This window comes from Heloderma suspectum, chromosome 1, assembly GCF_057233095.1.
Source record: "Heloderma suspectum isolate Gila_16-S chromosome 1, 16-S_ref, whole genome shotgun sequence".
Taxonomy (NCBI): Eukaryota; Metazoa; Chordata; class Lepidosauria; order Squamata; family Helodermatidae; genus Heloderma; species Heloderma suspectum.
The window spans coordinates 82,310,408-82,336,009 of record NC_139458.1 but is presented as its reverse complement, the minus strand read 5'-3'; the positions used below and the strand labels follow the sequence as shown (position 1 = coordinate 82,336,009).

At 42.0% G+C, this 25,602-nt stretch overlaps 1 protein-coding gene across 2 annotated transcripts in view; it reads right to left on the bottom strand.

Annotated features, from left to right (window-relative positions):
* The window catches only part of AMBRA1 (autophagy and beclin 1 regulator 1), a 223,597-nt gene that overhangs the window by 151,777 nt on the left and 46,218 nt on the right, over positions 1–25,602 (bottom strand). The window contains exons 9-10 of one of the 2 annotated variants that reach the window (XM_084850244.1): positions 13,837–13,923; positions 9,132–9,314 (exon numbers count right to left, since the gene is read on the bottom strand). In XM_084850244.1, the coding sequence (XP_084706370.1) occupies positions 9,132–9,314; positions 13,837–13,923 (270 nt within the window). The remainder of the gene's footprint in view (positions 1–9,131; positions 9,315–13,836; positions 13,924–25,602) is intronic. The other variant, XM_084850255.1, reaches the window with a different exon arrangement.

The window sequence follows — 25,602 nt, the reverse complement described above, 5'->3', positions numbered from 1 at the left end:
ACACACACACAATTTTTTGGTCTAAAAGCTGTGTTGATCAGTTAAAAGTAAAATTGTAAGTTAAAAATAGAAAATTCAAATACTAAGGTTCTGAAAGGTTTCATCACCATGAGGAAAAATATTCTTACTGGAATGGAAAGAGAGAGAAATGTGCTGAATTAAAGAATATTCAAACTACACAAAAGTATTTTCCTAACAGAAATATGTATTAGACTGTGGAAACAATCTCCCAAGAGATGGACTTGAAACACAGTAAAATTTAAGGAGAGAAAAAAGAACTAGAAAAATGCAAGGAACAATCTTATGTTGGCTGTAAAAATGCTAGTAGATTAGATTCTCCCCCTGCAGCCCAAATCTCATGTTTCTACCAGCTCTCATTTATATAACAGCAGCCAGGTAGAACCAGATTGCCATCCCTGCCAAGTATTTAGGCTGCCTTTCTCAGTTGTTAAAACATGGTCGCAGAGGAAACACCACACTAACCCCCGTGCCAATTTATCAGCTAAAGTTTTAAGCCAGCAGGATTGCAGGTAGTGGGTTATTAATGGCTCTCTCAAGAGTCAAAAAACCTAGCCCTGATTACTTCTCAAAGGGCCATTTAAAGAAGAATAAAAAGATTTCTACAATATAGAAAGCACTTCACAAGATCAAGTACCTCTGACAAGTACCAAATACAAGAGGATTCATCACCTGGTCAATAGGTACTGCAGCAGAGCCCTGCTAAAGGCTGAAGATGAATTGCTATAGGAAAGCCAATTTGAAAGAATAAAGTCACATGTCTGTGTTCTGACCCGGAAACTAAATGAGTCGCCTCTGATCCTACCTCTCTGGCTGAAAAATAATTACCAGGCCAACAATAAGCTATTGCATTCAATGGCTGCAAGAGGTAATCAGATACTATGATAATGGAGCATTTCAAAGGGAAAAGAGAGAATACTTGACAAATACCCACTGAAATAAGTTGTAGTGTTAATGGCCACCATATGAAGGCAGCATCAGTACAGATAAAAAAGACATGAAGGTTGTTCATTTAAACAGCATCTTCCTATTAGACTTGTGGGAACTTTTGATGGTGAACAGTATCTCTTACCCCTATTTGTTTGGAGTTGTTCTGGGGTATTGTGCCCCATTATCATCATCACCATCATCATTATTAATTACATTTATATCCCACCTTTTTTCCTCATGCAAGAAACCCAAAGCAGCTTACATAGTCCTCCTCCTCTCCATTTTATCCTCACAACAATCCTGTGAGGTAGGTTAGGCTGAGAGTCAGTGACTGGCCCAAAGTCACCCAGTGAACTTCATGGCCAAGTCAGGACTAGAAATCAGATCTCCCAAATCCCAGTTCAACACTCTAACCACTACACCACACTGCCTCTCATTGATACCACCAAGAAAAGAGAGTATCAGTGGAGAAAGCTTATCCTAACATTACCCCCTAAGACAGGTTCTGCATCCAGTAGGCTAATTTTACATTCACAGGCTATTAACCAGCAGAGGCTTTACAGGGCGACTGCCCTCTGCAAACGGCATATGTAGCTTTAGTTCCCTTCCTTCTAGCCTTACAGATCCAGCATAGGACTTTAAGGCTAGAAACAACATAAAGCTAGCAATAGCCAGAATACTTCACTATGTTTGAAACTGAAGAAAACTACCCGGGTCCTTCTAGCTGCTGCTTGTTCTCTCTCCGCTGTCAGGAGAGATGATGCTGGCAGCAGCTGGAGCATCCAGCTTCCCACATAAGCAGCTGTGAGCAGGAGAGGCGGATAGGCCAGGCCAGCAGATAACCAGAACAAGGACTAGCCAGCTACCTGATGGAGAATTTAACTGCAGGGATGTGTTAGCAAACTTTTTCTTTCAAGGAGGTAATATAAATATTGACATATGATCAGTTGCTGTTGTTTATTCGTTCAGTCGCTTCAGACTCTTCATGACTTCATGGAACAGCCCATGCCAGAGCATCCTGTGTCGGCCGTCGCCACCCCCAGCTCTCCCAAGGTCGAGTCCGTCACCTCCAGAATATCATCCATCCATCTTGCCCTTGGTCGGCCCCTCTTCCTTTTGCCTTCCACTTTCCCTAGCATCAGCATCTTCTCCAGAGTATCCTGTCTTCTCATTATGTGGCCAAAGTACTTCAGTTTTGCCTTTAATATCATTCCCTTAAGTGAGCAGTCTGGCTTGATTTCCTGGAGTATGGACTGGTTTGATCTTCTTGCAGTCCAAGGCACTCTCAGAATTTTCCTCCAGCACCACAGTTCAAAAGCATCTATCTTCCTTGGCTCAGCCTTCATTATGGTCCAGCTCTTGCAGCCATAGGTTACTACGGGGAATACCATTGCTTTAACTATGTGGACCTTTGTTGTCAGTGTGATGGCTCTGTTCTTAACTATTTTATCAAGATTTGTCATTGCTGTCCTCCCAAGAAGTAAACGTCTTACGATTTCCTGGCTGCAGTCAGCGTCTGCAGTAATCTTTGAGCCTAGAAATACAAAGTCTGTCACTGCCTCCACGTTTTCTCCCTCTATTTGCTGGTTGCCATAATCTTGGTTTTTTGAGGTTTAACTGCAACCCAGCTTTTGCACTTTCTTCTTTCATCTTCGTCATAAGGTTCCTCAGCTCCTCCTCGCTTTCAGCCATCAAAGTGGTATCATCTGCATATCTGAGATTGTTAATGTTTCTTCCAGCGATTTTAACTCCAGCCTTGGCTTCATCAAACCCAGCCCGTCGCATGATGTGTTCTGCGTACAGGTTGAATAGGTAGGGTGAGAGTATACAACCCTGCCGTACTCCTTTCCCAATCTTAAACCAGTCCGTTGTTCCGTGGTCTGTTCTTACTGTTGCTACTTGGTCATTATACAGATTCCTCAGGAGGCAGACAAGAGGACTTGGTATCCCCATACTGCCAAGAACTTGCCACAATTTGTTATGATCCACACAGTCAAAGGCTTTAGAATAGTCAATCAAATAGAAATAGATGTTTTTCTGAAACTCCTTGCCTTTCTCCATTATCCAGCAGATATTGGCAATTTGGTCTCTAGTTCCTCTGCCTTTTCTAAACCCAGCTTGTACATCTGGCAATTCTCGTTCCATGAATTGCTGGAGTCTACCTTGCAAGATCTTGAGCATTACCTTACATTTTAAAAATTGATCCTTATCACTCATTGAAAAAAGCTGCTTTTGTGAATATCTTTGCTTATACCAGGGGTGGGCAGAAGGTAAATCTCCAGATGATTTGGACTCCCAGAAGCCCCTGCCAGCATGACCAGTGGTCAAGAATGCGGCAAGCTGAAGTCCAAAACATCTGCTTTCTGTTCACCCCTGCTATATACCATGCAACAGCTACACAGCTTAGAGGATAGCAAAAACAAAAAACAAAAAAGAAGGTTCATTAAATGAGAAGAGATCAAAAGAAAAATGGGTTTTTAAAAATAGGCAGATGGTAAGAGGAGCTCTTGCTTTTATTAACTCTAAGTGGACTCTAGTTACAAAAGACCATCATTCTGTCAGCCCTAGATGTACCTCTATTGTACCTAAACTTCCTGGAGAAGCAGCCAAAAGTTCTCAAATTGCCTTGTACATTCCCAGTTACAGCTGATAATGCGAACAAGCAAAAAGAAAAAGACTGTGTATTCAAACCAAATTATTTCTAATGAATGTCATAATATTTTGGGACTGCCCAGCTTTGTATAGAATCTGAAATCCTATCGTAATCAGGCATTCTCCTCCACCCACCATAAGCATGGAGTTTCTGTCAGTGATAGGGAAAATATAGTGATGTCAGGCACAGAACTTAGTGGAAGATAGAAAGGGGCTTTCAGTGGTCATGGGCCTGGGTGCTGGTACACGACACAGGTGTTTCAATCCCTACAGCAGGGGCAGAAAATGGGTGACCCTCCAGATGGTGTTGGACTGCAACGGCCATCAGCCCTAGCCAACAAAGCCAATAGTGAGGGCTGATGGGAGATGCAGTCCAACAACATATGAATAGCTGAAAGAATTGACATCACTTCTTTGGACCTCGACAGAAACCGAAGAGAGGGAGATTAAAACTTTGCAGAAGCAAAAGTATGTTCTTCTCAAATTTCATTACATTATAACTTTTAAGGCACAATCCTATGCATGCTTAGACACAAAAAAGGCCTTTTTTCTGTCTAAACATGCATAGGATTGCACTCTTAGTTACTTTAGTTACTTGGGTCAGTAGCATTAATTTTAAAACGCACATAGCACAAGTTCTGCACCAAGAAAAAAATGGCTAAGTCACATTATGCAAAATAATAGTATATTGTACATATGTTCAAAAGAAAGATTCTGAACACTGTTTAGCTCTAACATTCAAGGAATTGGTAGATCATCTCTCATCACTATGAACATAAAGATAATTAAAAATAATTATACACAAAAAAAGAATATGATCAGCCCTGCTGGATCAGACCAAGAGTCCATCTAGTTCAGCATCCTGTTTCCAAAGGTGGCCAGCCAGATGTGTAGACTTTAAAAGACACTTTGGAAACAGACAGAATTCTGTGCTAGTAATATCTAAATTCTTGACCAGAAAAAAAAATCGAGCTCAGAATAGTCAGTAGGCCAGCTCACTGTGTAGATCCTAAAGGTCGTAAGAAGGGTTAGATCCAAACGGTGCCCTTCCACTAGTGTCAAAGCTTCTTCTGCTTGTGGAAGGGCTATTTCTGACCTAGCAGAACAGCACTCCATGAGAAAAATAACCCGAAATCCAGAAAGGTCATGGAAAAGGTTGCTAGCATTATATGCATTTACATCAGCAAGTCTACACTAAATCATTCTAGACACAAACTACTTTTTTTCTCCCATGGTTTTATGCTATTTTTATCACCACTGTTATGACTGATGGTTTTGACAAATGAAATTTATTCTGGCATTGTCAGACTGATCTCCCCCCTGAACCTTCTTCCTTCAGTCCCCTTCCCATGTGTCTCTTGACTTTTAGATGGTTAGCCTGTGGGCAGGGCCTCTGTCTTACTTTGATTTATGTACACCATCTCATGAATGTAGGCATTCTAGAAATAATTATTAATAATTATTCAGACTCTCTACAATGCAGCCCATATTCACTGAAATGCTACTCAGGACAATTCATGTGCCCGATGCACACTAAACAAAGCAGCCTCCCTGACCCCCCTTCCCAGTATTTAAGTAAAAAGGAATGGCACAGAACAGTTACCATAAAATCTGGCTTGAAAAACATGGAAGGGAAGACATACAGGTAACTCACATACAATACAACACTTATCCCTACTAATAAGTTATTCCACAACTGCTAGAATGAAGAGAAGGCATGCAGAATGAGAAGAGGTACAAATTCTAAACGAGTTATTTTTTTCCCAAGGGGTATCTGATCTATATTCTATGGTAGCTGATTCTTGAAGGCAGGCAGGCAGGCAGGTAAGCAGTCATAGTTTATGAAACAGTGATGAAGGAATTCAGAGAGAGTTTGTTTTTTTTTTCAGAAAGCAGGGTAACACACTCTCCTGAATATCTGAAATTCAGTGTGTGTCAAACACAATAAAATCTGCATATTCTCCATCACTTGCTGGAGACAGATGGCAGTATTCAGCACACTACCATATTTACATGCAGAAATATATCAGCCTGGAAATTTAACCTTTTTGTGATACAGGAAACTACTTACTACAGGCCCAAGTCCAGGTAGATGCTCAGGACCAATACATTACAATACCTAGCTCTCATGTAAAGAAAGAGGGGATTGTGGGAATCAAGGCTAGATCAATATCTAATCTTAACACATGCTCCTAATTTCAAAGTGTGCTGGGGAATTTTGAAGCATCCCATAAATGTGAACTCTGCAAGCTGGCAGCATAAGAAGGTGACTTAGAGAGAATGTAATAATCTGAAGATTATGCATAAGTGATTTCATTCCTTCCCAAAAGATCTCTATCCAGTCACAGTGCATATCTCTCTCTTTTTTTTTTGTTTTAACATAAGAACATGGAGTAGGTATGGACAACCTGTGGCCCTCCAGATGTTCTGGCCTACAACTCCCATCACCCTTCTCCATTGACTATGCTGACTAGGGTTTATGAGAGTTGTAGGGCAAAACATCTGCAGGGCCACTAATTGCCCACCCCTGGTGTAGGAGCTAGGTGTAAGATGTGGAGAAACACAAGTTCAGTTCCCCACCCAGCAATAAATTGATTCAATAACCTAGAGCAACTTCACCCATAACCAAGCTCATGGGAACGTTGTATGGCTAGAAATACTATTTCAAATTCCTTGGTTAAAGGGCAGGATACCAATGTAATTATAAATATTCAGAAGTGTTAAAGCAAGTTGCAGAGTAGTACAGCAATTTGCATTCCCCGACTAGCAATAATGAAGTTTCAGGAACTGAGGTCATTCTCCAAAACACCAAAAGCAAGCCACACAACCTACTATTTAAAGAAGACTATGTACAATATTGTTACTGCCACATAAAAATGTAGGATCATTTAGCTGTAATGATCTTACATCCTTAGGGAACAATGTGTGGTGGAGAAAGAGAACACTATTCTATCATTTCTCCTCTGGTAAAGGTAAGAGAGAAGCCTACATCACCTTTCCATCCTGAAATGGTTTTTATTTTATTTTTTATATTATATAAACATATAAATGCAAAGGGATGAGACCAGGCAATACAGCAAAAATAAATCATTGTGAAATATCACTGGGGAAAGGTTCCACCTCAGAAGGCCCCTCTACCAGCTTCTCTATCAGCCAATGAGGATAGCTGCATAGAAAGGACAGAATACCTCAAATGCACAGAGGAGCAGAGATCACAATGGAACGTTTGTTAGCAAAAAACGCAGCTAGTGTGTAGGACAGAAACACACTCCTTCCCCCACTCAGCATGAAATAAAAGGCAGTCTTGCTATGGCTGACTGAATCACTTTCCTGAATGGACCCCTTCCCTGTGTGAATACTATCTGCAGGGGAACACATTTCTCCACAGGTATCTGCCTAGCCCTGTGAATGAAGAATGTACCATTTCTTTTTAGCAGTTGAACCCCCTTCCCTAGAGGATGAATAAGAGGCAGTAATGGAAATAACTAAGGGTTGCTCTTGCTGAGCTTTCCCCATCACAATGGGCCCCAGCAGGCTGCCTCACTCCTACTCCTGCAGCCTACAGTGCTGCTTAGGGAAAGCTATTAGGCAGTTGATGCTTCTACATCTCTCCACTCATTTACATCTTACACAAACTAAACCACAATGAAAAGGGGAAGACACACTCATTCCCCCTGTGCTTCCGAGTATTAATTGCCGGAGCATGAAATGACAGCTCCAAAGAACAAAGGTTCTGCCTCCACCATAAATTCTCTTTCATAGAATAGTAGGTTTGGAAGGGGCCTACAAGGCCATCCTTTCTAGAGGATTATTTCCTGCTGTTCTAGGAGGAGCCAAATTCAGACTATCTGGCTCAAGAGATGTTTAACTGGAATTCAAGGACACAAGGGGTTAGTATTTCTACCCCAGTTGGTAGCATTCTAGAATGAGCACAGAGTGTGATGAAGCGCTCCATCTCCCCAGTCCCAGCTGGAGAATGTTTCTGAAGATGTGAGAAAAAGCAGACAAGCAGTTTACAAGTCATATGAAGGCCCAGAACTAGAGGAAAGAGTATTCTGCAGCTTTTGAGGAGCTACAATATGTTTTGAGATCAGCAGCAAGGAGAATAGTGAAAAAGATCACATGAAAGAGTCCTAAACTGCTTAGAAATTGAATAAACTAATGGGATGCTCAAAAACCTTATCAACAAAGATTCGTATAATCAAAGCTATGGACTTCCCAGTAGTAACGTATGGCTGTGAGAGCTCGACTATAAGGAAGGCTGAGCGCTGAAGAATTGATGCTTTCGAACTGTGGTGCTGGAGAAGACTCTTACAAGTCCCCTGGACTGCAAGGAAGTCAAAGCAGTCCATCCTAAAGGAAATCAACCCTGAGTGCTCATTGGAAGGACAGATACTGAAGCTGAAGCTCAAATATTTTGGCCACCTAATGCAAAGAGAAAACTCCCTGGAAAAGACCCTGATGCTGGGAAAGATTGAAGGCAAAAGGAGAAGGGGATGGCAGAGGATGAGATGGCTAGATAGCATCACCGATGCAATGAATATGAACTTGAGCACACTCCAGGAGAGAGCGGAGGACAGGAAGGCCTGGCGTGTTATGGTCCATGGGGTCATGAAGAGTCGGACACGACTTAACGACTGAACAACAACAACATGCTCAAAAAAAAAGACACACATCTGCTAATCACAGAATACTCTGGGAAACAGTATAGGGTTAAGGAGACAGCTGGTTGCAGATATTCACTGATTGCTTGAAAATACTAAGCACATTTTTTTTAGAGTCATAGTGTAAGAGACGAAGCAAATCAGACAGGTTATCTAGCAAGCCGGGGATTATTATTGTACTCTTCAGCTCTGACTAGGGAGCTTTTTCATATTTTTCACCCCAATATCAAGTTAGTTTTTATCCACTGGCTCAATACTGGACAAAGAAGACATGAAGCCAAAATCCTGCTCAACTAAGAACTTACAATTTTGAATAAGTCATTCTCCTTCTTTTCAGCTCCCTAGTCATACAATGGCTACAATAGTCTACAAATGGCTACAACAGAGTTGCTCTGGCAATGAATATTAACAGGCCTCTGAAGTGCTCTGCACCTTTAATATGTGACAGAAATTAAGGTTAACACACTAACACACATCATATATTTGATAAAGGGAGCGGACAGAAGCTTTGGCTAATAAGGGATTCTTATGCGTACTGGAAAAGACAACAGAAGAACACAACAATCCTCCCAACTGATGCTAATCTTGATCTGGACAGCTGAACGGGGCCTGAGTCGAATCTGCTATTCTGTTTAGTTATATTGTCATCCAAATGACTTACAGCATGAAAAGTCACAGAGAGCAGCGGTTAGTATAATTTGTCTGCCACACATTAAAAATAAGTAACTGATTAATATTTTAAATTCCTGGTTTTTGAGAAGTGCAAACTAAACCTGCTTTCTTTAGAGAATGCCCCAGGCACTTGTGAAAAAAAAGAGGAGGAAAAAGTCATTGGGCAGATTTGTTGGAATAAGGATGGGGACTTACTCAAAGTCTTCGAATTCCAGATCATTTCCTTCTACAGATGGACCTGTATTCTCAGAGGTGGAAGCAGAAGATGAGGAAGAACGGAGTCGATTTTGCTGATATCGCATGGAGCGCTGGCGAATACTATCTCTGCGCGAAAGATACTGGATCATTCTCTGGGCATAATAAGCAGCAGGAGACAACCTGAGAACATGAGAGACCGCTATTAGCTCAGAAGCAAATCACACCAAATACAGTGCGACGTGCTTCTTGGTTAAGTCTGTTTAGGATTGCAGCTGACTAGCTAAATCTGTAGCTGGAAAAGAGGGCTCCCATACTTCCTGAACTTTGCTTTATCAGTAATTTGTTTATGATTTATAGATGTGTGCTTGAACATCGCTTATCTATTGTTACTAAGAGACATGTGTTTTTTTGCAGCTCCATCCCCAACATACAACTAGATTAACCAGAGATGAAGTACTGCCATTTCCCAAACTTATACGGGGGGTACAGACTACAAACACTAAGTAAGTAGGCCTGACTAGAGATGTCCTTCAATTATAAGTGTATGTCTTTTGCACCTGCCTCTGGTTGGTGGATCTTGAGGTTCTAGTAAAAAGCAAAGTAGCTCTGAAAAGTCTGAAGCCAGTCTACCTCAGTTGTCTGGGGGACACTGGGAGTTGTAGTCCAACATATCTGGAGGGCACCAGGTTGCAAAAGGCTGACACACACACACCCTTAGGCTCAGTTACACTGGGGTATATATATTGTTGTTCTTCTTAAGTTCTTCAACAATTAATGACAAGTTCTTTGATAACAATTTTATTTATTCATTCATTTATTTAATTTCTATATTGCCCAATAGCCAAAGCTTTCAATGTCTGGCTCTTCCCTGAGTTTGAAATGAAATGTCTAGCTGAACCTACTTCTTCCAGGAGATGATTAGGAAAAAAGGGTATGGAGCTGTTCTTTTCTGCAAGAGATTTTTAACCTCACCCCAGGAATTTTGTATGTGTTTCTTTCAAAAGCAGCTCACCTTTAAACTTGTTGGATTTCATCAGCTGCCAGTACTAGACTGACACTGCATGATCAATGCAAGGAGCATAATTAGTAATGATTCTCTAACTTCAAGTTCTTCCTTGAAATGAGCCAGGGTAGCTAATTCCTCTATGGCAGTACTGCACAACTGTTTAGGGATGGGGGCCACATTGCCCCCACCAGGCCCAGCACAGCCCAGATGACATCAGGAGGTATGACCCCGCCCCCAATATCATCCCCGTTTTCATTTATGCTGGAAGGAGGCATGGAAGTGTTCCTCCTCCCAGCATGGAGAAAGGGACCCAGGCTACCCCACATTGCCACTGCTATCTCTGATCTGAGATTGGAGATAGAAGCCAGAATGAGAGGTGGTGGGACTCACCCGCACAGGGAATCGGCTGCTCTCTCTGGTATGGGCAAGTCCCCTGCCCCTCATCCCCGCTGGTGTCTCTGATCTGAGATCAGAGATAACAGTGGGAGTTCTGCTGCTAGTGTGCTCTAGCATAAGCCGAGGAATCCCTGTTGTTATCTCTGGTCTCAGAGCTGTATGACCTCTATGGTGTTTCCTCCAGGGAACTAGGCTTGGAGCCTAAGCCAGACTCCCTGGTTTACCTCTCAGAACCTGAGAGGCTGAGTGGGCCAGACTGGGGTGCCCCACAGTCCAGACGTTCTGCACCTGTGCTCTAAGGAAAGGCTCAAACACAGCAACTGAAGTTCAAAGCATGGTTCGTCATTTTTTCTTGAATAAAATCAGATTCAAACAAAAAGCTATCCTAAATAGTTTAAACAAACCAAAAACAGTATAGGAATCATCTCCATCTTTTATACAGAGAATTTCAAATTTCAATACAACTTTTCTATCAAGAATCCATTTCAGCAGACTAGCTGTGTTTGGTGGCACTACATAAATGACAGCTTAAAAAATCTGGCATGGCCACCTGGAGACATCTCTCTTTCGGTAGTCGACAGATACTAATATATCCTTTGTGAAGAATTACAGTATAAAAGAAAAAACCTTACTTACTCAAAAGACACATCAGTATATTTTAAGAAGGGCAGACGGCCAGGGCCAAACGATACTTGAAAGGGGTAGATCCTTATGTTTAAATACAGATCTCTCCAATCATGCAGAAAACAAGGGGTATCTGTTTTTAACAGCAATGAAGGCATGCAAGTGAGGAGTGTGAACCCCCATCAACTGCTTACTCCTCCACAGCCTCCCTCTCCAAGCACTTCCTTCTAGGCAAGCATGCTTTCAGTCAACTCAGCTGAAAAAGACCATGGGGACAGATTGCAGGAAACTAAACAGGAGACAGGCAGAGAACTCTCCATCCCTTATCCATGTGCCCCTTTTGGTGTGAAAAATGGATGCCCCAGCCATGTTGTCTACATGATCAGGGAAGAACTGTGCTTAAACAAATAGATCTGCCTCCATCATGTCAAGCTTGGCCCTAACTCTTTGCTCAGACAGGATAGTTCCCACTGTTTCTGAGGAAGTAATAGCTATTAGTCACGATGGCTATATACTGTACTTTCTTTAGGAACAGAAGCAGCATGCCTCTGAATGCCAGTTGCTGGGAAACAACAGTAGGGGCCTTCATGTCCTGCTTATGCGCTTCCCACAAGCATCTAGTTAGTCACAGAGAGAAACAGGGTGCTGGACTAGATAGGCACTTGGTCTGATCCAGCAGTGCTCTTTATGTTTTTGCCTAATAGACATTTCTTCAGGTTAAGAAAAAAAAAAGTTCAGATTCTATTTGGCTATAGATCTGAGTGACAGAGGTTTTCAGTAACAAGTTATACAGCAAGCACATTTGAGGGTTGTGAAGAGACAGAGGATAGAACTACTCAAATACGGACGTGCTTTATAGCCTAACATTCAAGAACATCAATATCTCTAAGACATAGTACAAACAAACACTGGCATCTCCTAGATAATACACCAGGTTTCCAAAATAAGCTGATTGTCCTTGTATAGGTTACAACACACATTAATGACTTTTTGGTCTCATAATCATTATTTACAAAACGCAATGGAGGACCAAAAGTGCTGTCAAGATTGAACCCTTCCAAAGGGCCCTTTCTCCAGTAAACCTTTGTTTAATTGTAAGCAGGCTGCTAGGATGGCAACTTTTAGAACGAGGGGTGTATGTGTGTTAGAAACAACAAACTCCTAAGCATTTTTTGTCTCAAACCCCTGAAATAATTGTCAGCAATGTTGTTTGTCAATTCCCTTATCACCCTGATTGTGCCATCTTTCACACGGTCCATTTTTCAACACTCTCTCACTTGATTCCATCTATAGCTACTTAAAAAAAAAAATCTCATTATCTCCACACACAAAAAGGTCACCCTTGCTTTCATTTTCTTTGAAGAGAGCTTATATCAACTACACAGCAGTTTATATCAACCACTTTAGACATAATTGATTTCATCTTTCCCATGTATTGATCAACCTATTTTTCCTGCAGGATCCCTCCACCAGCACCACCCCCGCCAACCAATTCATTTGTACAAAACTGTTTTCACTGCTCATACCACCCTTCTGCAACATTAAATTTTTATTCACTTAGCCATCTATCCTCCTTTCCCTGCCTTACTTGCCTATGCCTACATAAAATATATGAGAGAGAGAGTGTATACACACACACACGTATATGCATGCCTATCCAATATTTACTTTTTCCAAACTGGTGTCCTCTGTATTCTTTGTGGATTTGTGTTTTTCAGAAGGACCTGTCATCAGTGGCACCTTAATTATAGCATCTAGAGATTCTCCTGTATTAACACTTCCTCTCATTACCTTATTATTTCTTTATTTTTCAGAAGATGCTTTCTGCAAATCCCTCTCACTGCACTCCGAATTTCACTGTCTTCTTCAAATCCAAATAAGCAATCACCACACCAAGATTTTTCCTTGTTGCTTCCATCATTCAATCCCTTCCCATTAATAATGCAGCAGATCCAAGATGGATTTTCTTCCAAATTATGTTTTACGCATCTGATCACAGCATTATCTTTCACATTGACTAGGAAGCTCAGCCAGTCTATTTAGCTCTGTACCTACTTGTCCTCTATCACTTGTACAGAGCAAGAGCAAGACACAGAGCAAGACACTGCACAGCCCAGGCCACAAGATTCACAAACATGCATAAGCATTAAGGACTCTTCCTACATAAAGTACCTTCTTAAACTCAATTCCCAATTAGTTTTATATTAACACTAACATAGCTGGTACTTCACAGAATATCCATAAGTAACAGAGGCAGTTATCTGCCGAGATGAGCTTATTATCTAATTTTTTTACACAGTACAGGAGATAAAAGGGAAAGGAGGGGCAAGGGTAACAAGGAAGGAATGTGAGCAAATGGTATTACATGTACTTTTAGCTTTCATTTCAGATGGGGATGAAAACAAAAGGATTAGGCCAAAGGTTTTATGAAAAAGGTGGGTTTTGAAGGGAGAGCTGATATATCACATAGGTTTCTGGGAGGGAACTCTAGGAATTAAGGATGAATGAGAAAATGTGGAAATTACTCCTTCGTATTCTCACATACCTTTTTGTTTAAATGAGCCATAATGTAAAGGAATAGTCAGAGGCTGAAGACAACCAGAAGACATGCCACCTATTCTACTTATGTTGTGGGACACAGGAGAACCCAAGCACTGGACCCATTTCTGTCCTTACCTAGCTGGATCAGGATAGATTGGATGCTCCCGGGATCCTGCCCCATCATAACGGGATAGCGAAATGAGTGAAGATTCCAATAGCCTCCTAGGGGGAAAAAAACAAAAAGTATAATTGGAAACATTAAGCCACTAGCACCCATCCAGCATTTTTATTTCTTCCAAATCAAAATTTGGAACAGTCTGTATATCACTATTTATTGCTGTTTGTTTGTTTGTAGTCATCCTAAGCATGGCAGAACTCTACTGTATTTCAATTTCTGTTAAAAATCATGGCCAAATTTCTCTTTCATTGCATGTTATCAAGAGCACACGGCTAAAAATTGGAACATTTATGATCCAATTTTCACATGAAACCACCCCAGAAGGAATACAGATTGCAGCCTGGAGCTAAGAAGATGATACCCATTTTCCAGATAGTCCTCCCTCTCAGGGGTACTTTAGATGTTAACATTTCCTGCACATAATTTTTATAAAAGTTTGAATATGGGCTTGACATATCTGAAGAATGTGTGGACTTCAATGTCCAGAGATCACCAGCATGGTTAATGAGCAATCAAGGAAGCTAACCAGAAAAAAGAAGGCTTTCTTCAGAAAATAGAAGTCATGCCCAAATTAGGAAGACACCCCCTGCATACATACTTGCACAAAAGAAATCCAAGTAGACAATAGGGGATGCAAAACAGATTTTGAGGTGCATATCATTAATAACATTAAGACCAACAATATCTTTAAATACATCAGAAATAGGAAACCAGCTAGGGAGATAGTTCAACCATGGGATGACAAGGGAGTTGAAGGAGTACTTCTGTACTGACACTTGTTCATATGTCAAAGATACAGAATGGTGGAATTTCATAAGAGATTTTCAGGAACAGGTCCTTACAGAATTTTCCAATTTCAATATTCAATCCTTGATCGTTTTGTTAGCCTCCTGAATTCAGCATAACCTAATCATACCATACCTGCTTCAAAGCAAAAGTATAGAAAGAAACTGCACAAGAGCCACCCTGTGTCAGCTAGTAATCATTTAATACCATCCTCATGATGTTGTATGAACTACAGGAAGCAGACAAATATTGAACTGCAAACTTCATAGAATCATAGAATAGTAGGGTTGGTAGGGGCCTACAGGACCATCGAGTCCAACCCTCTGCTCAGTGCAGGAATCCAAGTCAGAGCATCCCTGACAGATGGCTGTCAGCAAGTACTGACAGAAGCGAGTGCTTCTTTGCACTCACAGCAGATTTAGTGTCTTCTTGTAGCATGCCTGGACTTTGCAGCACTAAAACTGAACTAGCATTTCTCAGACAATGGTGTCCTTAAACAAAACCTGCATTGCAGTTTGAAGAGATGATAATTTATGCTTTGAACTAGCAGAGGAATAAGAAACTCAAATTCAGACTTCAAAATGCAGTTCTTTCTGAAGTATACCAGTGGATTGTATTTTACTTACACACATATACCCCTCTAATATATTGCACTGGAAGCATAAATTTTGTCCTGTAACACCTGTCACAAAGTTCCCATACGTTCTGTTGCTTTAGAAGCACTTAGCCTATGCCTGGATAGGGAGGCTCAATTCTAGTCTCAGAACCAGCATTGAAGAAATCTCTGCCATTACTGGGAACCAGGCAGAGCACTTTCAATGAAATGCTGTGCACTGGACTCATGCAACACTCTTCTGGTACATTGTCTCCAAACTTAATCGCTGACACTGTGTACCCCGCCCTGGATATCATTTGCAAAATTGTAAGACACGCCTCGTGATACATTCCATGGGGTTTTCTTGGCAAGAATACAAAGGAAATCAACCCTGAGTGCTCATTGGAAGGACAGATAATGAAGCTGAAGCTCCAATATTTTGGCCACCTAATGCAAAAACTCCCTGGAAAAGACCCTGATGCTGGGAAAGACTGAAGGCAAAAGGAGAAGGGGACGGCAGAGGATGAGATGGCTAGATAGCATCACGGATGCAATGAATATGAACTTGAGCACGCTCCGGGAGAGAGCGCAGGACAGGAAGGCCTGGCGTGCTATGGTCCATGGGGTCACGAAGAGTCGGACACGACTGAACGACTGAACAACAACAACAACAAGACACGCCTCAGGCACCAGCCATGGAAGTGACCACGAGGCAATGGATCCAGATGAATGTTCATTTTTGCCCTCTTCCTTAAGCCAGGAGGAAGGAGAGCTGTTAGTTTACCTTCAGGCTAACGCCTTTAAACCTTTCAGACATCCCAATCAGTTGTGACAGACCATTAAAGAACAGAATTCTTGCCTTTGCATTTATTTTTAATTATTAAGCTGAAACAAGTTGCCTCAGAAAATTAGGACTCTTCCCCCACCCCCACCAACGAATCCCACTGTCTACACAAGAGGAATTGGGGCGGGGGGAGGACTGCCCCGCTCTGGCTTCCGATCTCCTTTTGTTCCTTAAGAGGTTCCCCAAAGCCTTCACCATGTCACCTGCCAGCTTCACAGATTCAAAAGGCAGGTATAACTTGCTGGCTTCCTTTTCTCAGTCCCTCTTCAAAAGCTTCAGTCAGGGTTTTCATTCTGTTTTTCACCATGTTTTAATGGCTCTAGGGAGATAGTTTGTGAACTTATTGTCCTCCCCTTTCTTGCCTTTATGGGGAGTGCTCTCATTCTCGAGAGTCAAGTAAGAAGGGAATGGACAGCCCTTTTCTTGGCTGTTCACTGCACAGCACAAAACCCAGGACCAAAAGACATCTCCCTTTTCCTTCATTCTCAAGAATAAATGTGCTTGCTCAAAGAGCATTTTAGTGTGCTAAAATCTAAAACTGCAACCCAAGATCTCTTCTAGGTCTGTCTGTTCTGAAACCCCTCTCATCAGGAACACCCTCCTCTTTCTGCCCTTGGACACACTTTACCCATTTTCTAAATCTCTCCCTTTCCCATTGCAAACTTTGCTCTCTAGGCACCTAAAACCCTGCTGAAATGCCACCGAGAGTCCTTTTGTCTCCTCACATTTGCAAAGAATACTCCCTTCTTTCCCCCTTATTGGACCCTACTTGTGTATGCGTCTCCCCCTCTGGTTCTGTCCCTTTTTGCTGACAAACACACAGGCACACACCACCTACTCTACTCGTGCTAATCAATTTCACGTACAGATTAGCTTTCCATGTATTTTTGTGTATCTACTAACTGTTAGTTTGTATGACTGATTGTAAATTCATCAATGCCTGTTCTCATTTAACATTGTCGGATAGCTGCTTCATTTAACACCTTTTTGAAGGTGTGATATTAGTTCATTTTAATAAACAAAACTGCTTTCAAGATCTGTGTCTACAGTCTTAAATTCCCTTACTTTTCAGGTGGCAAGTTGTCAACATTCCCTTTACTAGCGTTTTCTCAAACTGTGAACTGGACCTACTTTCAGGTTTGTCTCAGTGCTTCAGGTTTCCCAGTGCCACTTCAGTTCACCACCCTGTACTATGGCCACGCCATGCACACTGCATAGGAAGGTGTGGCAGTGGAAGTTGGTTAGAGACATCAAGATTCTGCTGTGTTTGGGGACAAATCTTCAGGTTGTATACGACAGAAAGCAACTGAAATCATCTCTGCTTCAGTGTCCCTTGGTAGCAATTTTAGCACAGTACAAATCACTTATAATGGGAACAAGAGCTGGCACAGTGTACTGACCAAGAGTATGAGTTTAAAGTCCCCATTTCAAGTTTTGCTTCAACTGATTTATTAGCCTCAGGCAAGCTACTATTCCTTCTCTGCTGCCTACTTCCCCCCACTACCTGCAGTTTGGGCCTAATGCTGGCCTACCTTACAGAACAGTGGTAAATATTACTGAGATAAAGCAGGTACAGCACTTCAACCACTTGAAAGTAACTATATAAAATGCTTATCATCAGTAAGGTGTACCAGTCTACAGATACAAACAAATGTGGTGCACAGGGAACAATGTGGTCAAGGAATCAAGAAAACCAAAGGATCAATTCGCACAACTATCTAGTCATCCCTAAACATCTGCCTCCAGAGTGGGCTAGCTGCTAAGCATGGAAGGACAAGCAGTAATGCCAAAGCATGACCAAGGAATTGAGCGGGGTAAGAGAACTGCAGTTCAAGGAGGCTGGCTGTTGCATTACTACTGGATCTTGACTACAACATTCAAAGCCCAGGTGATTACCGACCAGCCATGTTCTATCCTCTTTCCTAGCTTACAGGGGAAGGCTTCTGGGATGCTTGGCCTCTGCATAGCTTCTTAGCCCAGCACCCCACTATTATGCAGCTACAAACTGAATGCTCCTGAAGGACTTCCCCCCAGATACATTCCACTGAAGATTCATTTTCTCAACACTCATCGAGATACAGCCTATTATTTATTTCGATTTATAACCCAACTTATCCCCGAGGGCTCAGAGTGGGCAACATTTATAAAACATCATCATTACAAACGAACATAAACATACTACTAAAATAAACCTGCACTTATCCTTGGCCTCCGAGGACCCATTTATACAATCAGCAGAATCCAGTCATAAAGCTTTCCTGAACAGTAGCACTTCCAAGCATGGGGTGGGTGCATTTTTAAATGTTTTCCTTCCCACCCACAGTGCAAACCCCTGCAGGTACAAAAATACCATGTCAGAGAAGGCTAGGCTGAACCCTTCTCCTTGATACAGATTTTATATGCGCAAAGATTTTTTTCTCCACGAGGAAGTAGCTTGCCAACAGGAAATTCCTCTCCCCCAATTTGCGCTGGACGGAAGTCCTCAATGCAGAAAAGGCTTTGATAATAATGACAGCATTAATACAGTGCTTTACCATGTTCAAAGAGCCAAAGAATTGGGGGGCAAAACATGTCTTTCAGGAGAAGACTTGAGAGATGCCAGTCAAGCCCTGCCTCCCCTGCACTCAGAAAGGAAAACCTCAGAACATTTCTGATGTTTTCTTTAATCAGCCTGAAGAGAGGCTGCCAAATTGATTTTAAGCCTCTGAACTGTTACTCCTGTTGAGAGCCATGTCAAAATATCAAGAGACATAAAAACATGTTCTGGACATCAGACACATTAACACAAAAGAGAGCCAGGGGTCCAACAAGGAGAGAACAAAGTTGCGGGTTTCAGAGAGACAATAGTGCTATACAGTGCTCCAAGGGATTAGCAGTGAATGCTTGTTCCTGAAACCAACACCCACATTTTATGAGTTAAAATAAATTTGTTCAGGGCTAAAGCCATCCTCGAGGATCAAGCTGCACTGAATAGTACTCCTAATAGCTTGATGAATGGGTTCAATAATGCAGATGTTTCTACAATCAAAGATTCTGTGACCTGCAACACTAATAGAGTCATCAAAAGTGTTCAAAACACCCAGTCTTCCTTTAAGGCAGCTTACACTCTGTATTCTTTAGACTTAAATCACAAGTCTAAAATCAACAGAAATGCTGACGTGACAAACAAGTCACTTTGGGAGTAGGTTGAGCTCCAGGAGTCTGCATCAGAAAACACCAATTTTAACATGCTCTAAAGCTTGAATTCAGAGAATCACAGAACTGGAAAGTATCTCAGAGACTATCTAGTCCAACCCCCTGCTCAATGCAGGCTCTGCACTTCAGGATGCAGCTACAACATCCCTGACAGATGGTCATTCTTTCCCGAACCCTACCCATTTCACTAGGGCTATCAAACAAAAGGTGGCAGTGGGGGGGGGAGAACCACATCAAGCCTTTGGGGGTGCTCCAATGCAGCCAACATCCATATTTAACTCCATATTTAATAAACCAGTTTCAGAACTAGAAAACAATGCCTCTTCTTGGGCAGAAGGCCTGCCCTACCAATAAATGCCACTGCATGGCTGAACATCAGCTCCTCCCCTATTCTGTTGAAATTAGTAATGTGGGTGTCAAGGAGTGTGAAATTTGCAACCTGGCAGCTAAGAATGAAGGGTGTGCAAAGGGTGGCAGTGACAATCTTTGGCCAGTGGACACGTAGACTAATGACAGAGACATTTAGGCTTGCAGGACATAGAGGGGCTGTGATCAAAGAAGATTCTGGAGGGTGGGCAGTGGAACATGGGAGTTGAGGGAATGCTCAGGCCTCGAAGAGGAGAGCTGGCAACTGGGGGCAGTAAGGCTGGAAGGATTTTGGACTGGGCTGTGTGCGGTATTTTTATGAGCTAACAAGTAGGCCTACCCTCCTGGATCCCTTCTCCCTCTCCCTCCCCATCAAAATCAATACTGGGAGGGTTCCTGGACCTGGATTCAGGGACCATGGGCCTGGTTCCTGGACATCTGCCAAGTGGCGAGTTTGGGCCTCCAGTACACTCAGGTTTGATGCCTCTGCATTAAACACACTTGAACAAAAGGTGGCCAGTGCTAAATTTTGCTTCTGAAACACAGCAGGGAAAAGAAATTATGCATAGTCAAAGATGTATTCCACAACTGTGCAGGAGTACAAAAGATAATGCAGGTTGTGGCAATGTGTGCAGAACTGAACTGGAAATCAAAAAGAATAAACACAAAACACAAGTTCCTAGCTCCTATGGTTATTAAGATATGCTTAAAAGTATATGGGCAATGTCTGCTGAAACTTCAGAACCCAGAAGAACAGTTGAACAAGTTTTTTAGTGTTTGGGGACAGAGTTCAGTGCATATCTCCTTTCTCAAGGACAAAAAATCAAAATCACAACTAAATTAACAGATAAGTAGGCAACGTGAGGCACACAACACATCCCTCCAAACCACCACAACAAATACGCATCAAGTTTATAGATTTTATTAAAAATTCCTTTATAAACAAACAGATTTTAAAATGTGAAACGTTTTGGCAAAAACTGCCAGCTCCACTAACTGAAGCTGGAGTCTTAGATTGTGTCAAAAGGTTCCCCTTTAAAAGTCTGTTTGTTCATAAACATTTTTTTTAAGTTTATAAGCTGGATGTGTGATTGCAGGTCATTTATTATGGTTTGGAGAACAAAATTATGAAAAACTGACAGAAATTAAGTTATACAAAATAAAACAAATTGTGCTATTTTGCTCAGTTTGCGGAATTTATACAAGTTGTAGTATTGTACAAGAGGAGGTTGGGGGATGTTGACCTGGTGTTGAATGGGATACAGCTACCCTTGAAAGACCAGGTCCACAGCCTGGGGGTCATTTTGGACTCCCAGCTGTCCATGGAGGCTCAGGTGTCAGCTATGAATCAGACAGCGCTGTACCAACTCCATCTGATATGGCGGCTGCGCCCCTACCTTCCGGACCATCTGCTCCCATTGGTAGTACATGTCCTGGTCTCCTCTCGTCTAGACTACTGTAATGCGCTCTACGTGGGGTTACCCTTGAAGATGGTTCAGAAGCTGCAGCTGGTACAGAATGTGACGGCTTGCCTGATTAAAGGCAGCCGCTGGCATGATCATATCACTCCGGTGCTGAAGGAGTTCCACTGGTTACCAGTTGTTTTCTGGGCCAAATTCAAGGTGTTGGTTTTGACCTTTAAACCCTATATGGTTTCGGCCCAGCCTATCTTAAGGAGCACCTCCAGCAACACCAGACAGGCTGCTTAACAAGATCAGCCTTGGATGGCCTTCTCTCTGTCCCAGCAGCCAGGACAGTTAGGCTGGTGAGGACGAGGGAGAGGGCCTTCTCTGTGGTGGCCCGCACTCTGTGGAACTCCCTCCCTAGGGAACTCCGTCATGCCCCCTCTTTAATGAGCTTCCGCCACGCATTAAAAACATGGTTGTTCAGGCAGGCATTTGGGGTGGGTTAGGGTATTTTTAGAAATGATGTTTTAAAGTAGAATGTTATTGTTTTAAAATTGTATTGCTGTACATCGCCCAGAGTGGCCGGGTGACCAGCCGGATGGGCGATTAAGAAATTCAATCAATCAATTAATAGTATTTAGCTTTTCTTGGCACACAATTTTATTTGCCTGTCATATTTTCAGCACATACAGCCCTGGCTATAGCATAGGAGAGAACAGCAGTGCCTTGTCATTCATGCCTCTACACTTTTAATGATGACACCTAGAAACCTGAATATTTTTCTGCCTGAAAAAGATGTTCCAGGAAGAGACACACACAGCATGTCCTGTGTGTTACATTTGTCAAGAGGGAGAAGAAAGAAGAAGCAAAGCAAAATGCTGCATTTGTGCATCTTCCTCCTGAAACCATCATTTATCTAGCTAAGTTCAATGTCACACACCCCTAGAATTCTAAGCTTTTCTCAGCCAATACTGCCCAGAACCACATCAGGGCAAGGCTGCACTCATGAAGCAATTGCAGTGTAAGCTGTCTAGACAACATGAAAATTGTCACAAATGACATTTAAAGCACAATTAGCCAAGAAACTGTGATTTCCATTCTGTTTCCCTGTTCACCATGAGAATCACACATTAGCATCCTCCAGATTGTCAATCAATGCCTCCATGATGAAGATTAACTCTGCACACAGAGAGATGCTGTAGACTGAGCTTACTAAATTAGCCTGTGCCTTTTTTTTTTAATTTTCCTTTTACTAGCAGAGATATAACCTGCTGTCTGTTCAGCAGTGCTCTCTGTTGTGATCTCAACAGATTGTCAGCCTTCCAGATATTGCTGCCTGTGGAAAAGGCTTTGCAACTGCCACTGTTCTGCTTGGTGTTATTCAAGGGCTGTAACCATACACTGTTGCTGAAAACAGGAGAAATGGACCTGGAAGCCCCAATTACACTGCTAATAAGTTTTTAAAAGCAAGTTTTTCTCTAATCTTCTCTTTGCTCAAGAATACTGTGACCAGAATTGTAATGGAATCAATTCGGATTAAAAACAGCAAACGGAATGAAATATTGAGACATAATCAAGAGGAAGCTGATCTGTCAAGCTGCCAGTACTTCCAAGAGCACCTACTTGCCCTCAGACATCAGATTCTTGGCAAAATTAGTCAGCACGTACCAATAAGAAAAAGAGGCAGCCAGCATGGATGCTGTTCCTTGTGCATTTTTTCTTCCTCACAAAATAAGCATCTTAAACGCAACTCCCTTGTCATCTATGATAACAAAAGAGGATGGGTGTTTGTCAGCACCATTGCCCCAAGACCATGAAACCTAGACACCTCAAACTTCACGCATACTAAGGGGGTCCTAGAGGTGTTCACCTTGGGGTTATTTGGTTGTTAACATGCATTAATTAATTTTAATTTAAATGTGTCTACGTGGTTGAAGCCTGCAGTACCATCTTCATTCATTAGGTGGCTACTTTCCTAACCAGCACATCGCTTTGGAGATAGCTTCAAGCCAGATGGGAGTAGTCCGAGGGACGGTATTATAAGACTGCCCCCTCCTCCTCCTGTGGGGTAGCCTCTCTTTAGGGGAATAGAATGGACAAACCCCTCACATAAGCGGCCACAGGAGTGGATCATGGCAACAGCCATGCTTAAGGATGCCAGTGGGCATGGCTTCACTCAAACAGGGTGGGCACAGCTGTGGCTCGTCGTGGCTTATTTAAGCCCATGGGCAACTGTGGTTTATTATGCAGTCCAAACCCAGCAGGGGTTGGGGTGTGAGGGGAGGGTTAAACAACCCTTGCATAACCCAAAAACCAGCCATGGGTTCTGCAAGGGTTTGGATGACACAAGAAGCCACAGTCATGGCTTGAATATTCAAAATGGCTGCCAGAACTGACAGCTGTGTAACTTTGCTTGAAGGCTTCGCAGTATCAAACTAAGGACTATTCCAATCTGTACAAATCTCGGTACACACACTAGTAAAACTATAAGTAGAAGTCTCTCCATACCTGCCTAAGGTGTTCCACACTATGGGAGTAAGAAAGTTAAAGATGACTTTACAGAATTCACTGAGCCTTTCTAGGGAAAGAGGAGTTTTGGAGGTAGCCTCTTGGGCCTATTCAACAAGAATATAGTATTCAAGCCCAAGAAGAGGTTGAGGAAGCTAAACCATGCTAATCTTTAGAGCTATGAAATTGCACTGGGCAGCTAATGCTTGTTCTGCAGTTTCTCAATCCTATCTACCAGTAGCGATCTCATTTTCCAAGTGGTGATGTGATCCTTATGTGGCCAACATGGCACCCCCCCAGGCTCGGGAGAACACCAAGGTTTGCAGAAGTACCACAAAAAAAAAAAAATCAGAACTTTAGGGAAAAAAAAACTAGGGGTGGATAAAAAACCCAAACAAAGCCCAATGAGGACTAAACACGCTTAGAGGCCATAGAACACAGATTATTGAGAGGAAAATAATTTGGAAAACTAGGGGTGGGGGTGGGAAGGGAATGAAATATTCTGAAAGCTGGTACGGCTGGCTGGAACCTCAAACAGGAACACTCTACACTGCAATATTTTGTTGCACAATCACCTTGTTTTTCAAATTTGAGAAATGACAGGAGTAGGTTATTCAGAAGAGCTGGCCTTTTTCAGGCAAAAGATGAGTGCAGAAGTGTGTTGCTGATCTGACGTTCTACCCACCACATGTCTTAAAAGGATAAAAACCAATGTGAACATTGTTGCCACTAGGTGAAGTATAGTCATATGTGCAAATAGTTATATCTCTAAGTTTCCAGAGCCATCCAAGTATTTACTATACAAATGACTGAAGGAGTCTAATATCAGTTTTTGTAAGCTATGTAATTAATAAAATATGCATAAATATGCATATGACTACACAATACTTCTGAAGAAAAGGGCGTACTTTGCTTTTAGATATGCCTGCCACAATAGGGGTGGCAGCCATCTTAAAAGCGGTATTCTATCCTATACAAATGGAGAGAATGCCTCTTCTGAGATGGCATCTGACAGTTCCTATGTTTTCTAAGTTCTTGTTTAAAGTATTTTTTAAAAAACCTGCTTCCCAATTAAAAGGTTTTGATTCATTAATCTAACATTAGATGACTAAATATTGCACCTGCTCCTCAACATTAGTTGAACATACAAAGTGTGGTATGTAGTGCTATTACAGTTGCAAGGTTCATCAGGGGCACAGATACTGAACTCTGTACAAATATATAGAAGAGCTGGTGTAGTATAGTAAGACTAAGGTGTGAATCAGGAAACACCTGGTTTGAATCTTGCCTCTGCCAGAAGGCCACTCACTAGGTAAGCCGTAGGCAAGCCGCTCTCTTTCAGCCTCAGTCCCTCATCTGCAGCGTGGGCATAATAATAGTGACTTACCTTGCAAAAATTGTTGTACAGATTACAGCTTGTGGAGTACTTTGAACACTTAACATTGCAAAAGTATTATGAGTATGATTAGATGTGGCACTGAAAGAACTGACAATAATCAATCCATCTCTCACAGCAGACTAGTACAGCCAATTCATTCATTACATTTCTATATCACCCAATAGCCAAAGCTCTCTGGAAAGGTTCACAGCATGATAAAAGTCCAAATACAACACTAGTTTGGTCATTCACAGAGCTATTGTCTCTAGCTATGGCTATTAGACAGTGCCTAAGGAGCTACAGGATGCAGTGGATCTCCCCCTCTGAGGCTAGAGACAAAGCTCTGATCTCTGAAGAGGAGATCAAATCCTTGGAATCCAAGATATATTCTAGGAAAGCCGAGGAAATGGGAGGAAAAAGCTCAGGAACCTGTGTATCCTATTCCTGCTCCCTTAATCCTAGTTAAATGGCCAAGCTAGTGTTAAAATTTGCCCCAACCATCAGAACTCTTAAATTTATTCCAGCGCTTGCTTGTTAACAGGGCTCTATACATAAAAAGTGCATTGCAACAAGCAGCAAGAACAAAGAACCAAAAAAACTAATAAATGAGAAAATGAATATCTAATCACAAGCTAGCTACTACTC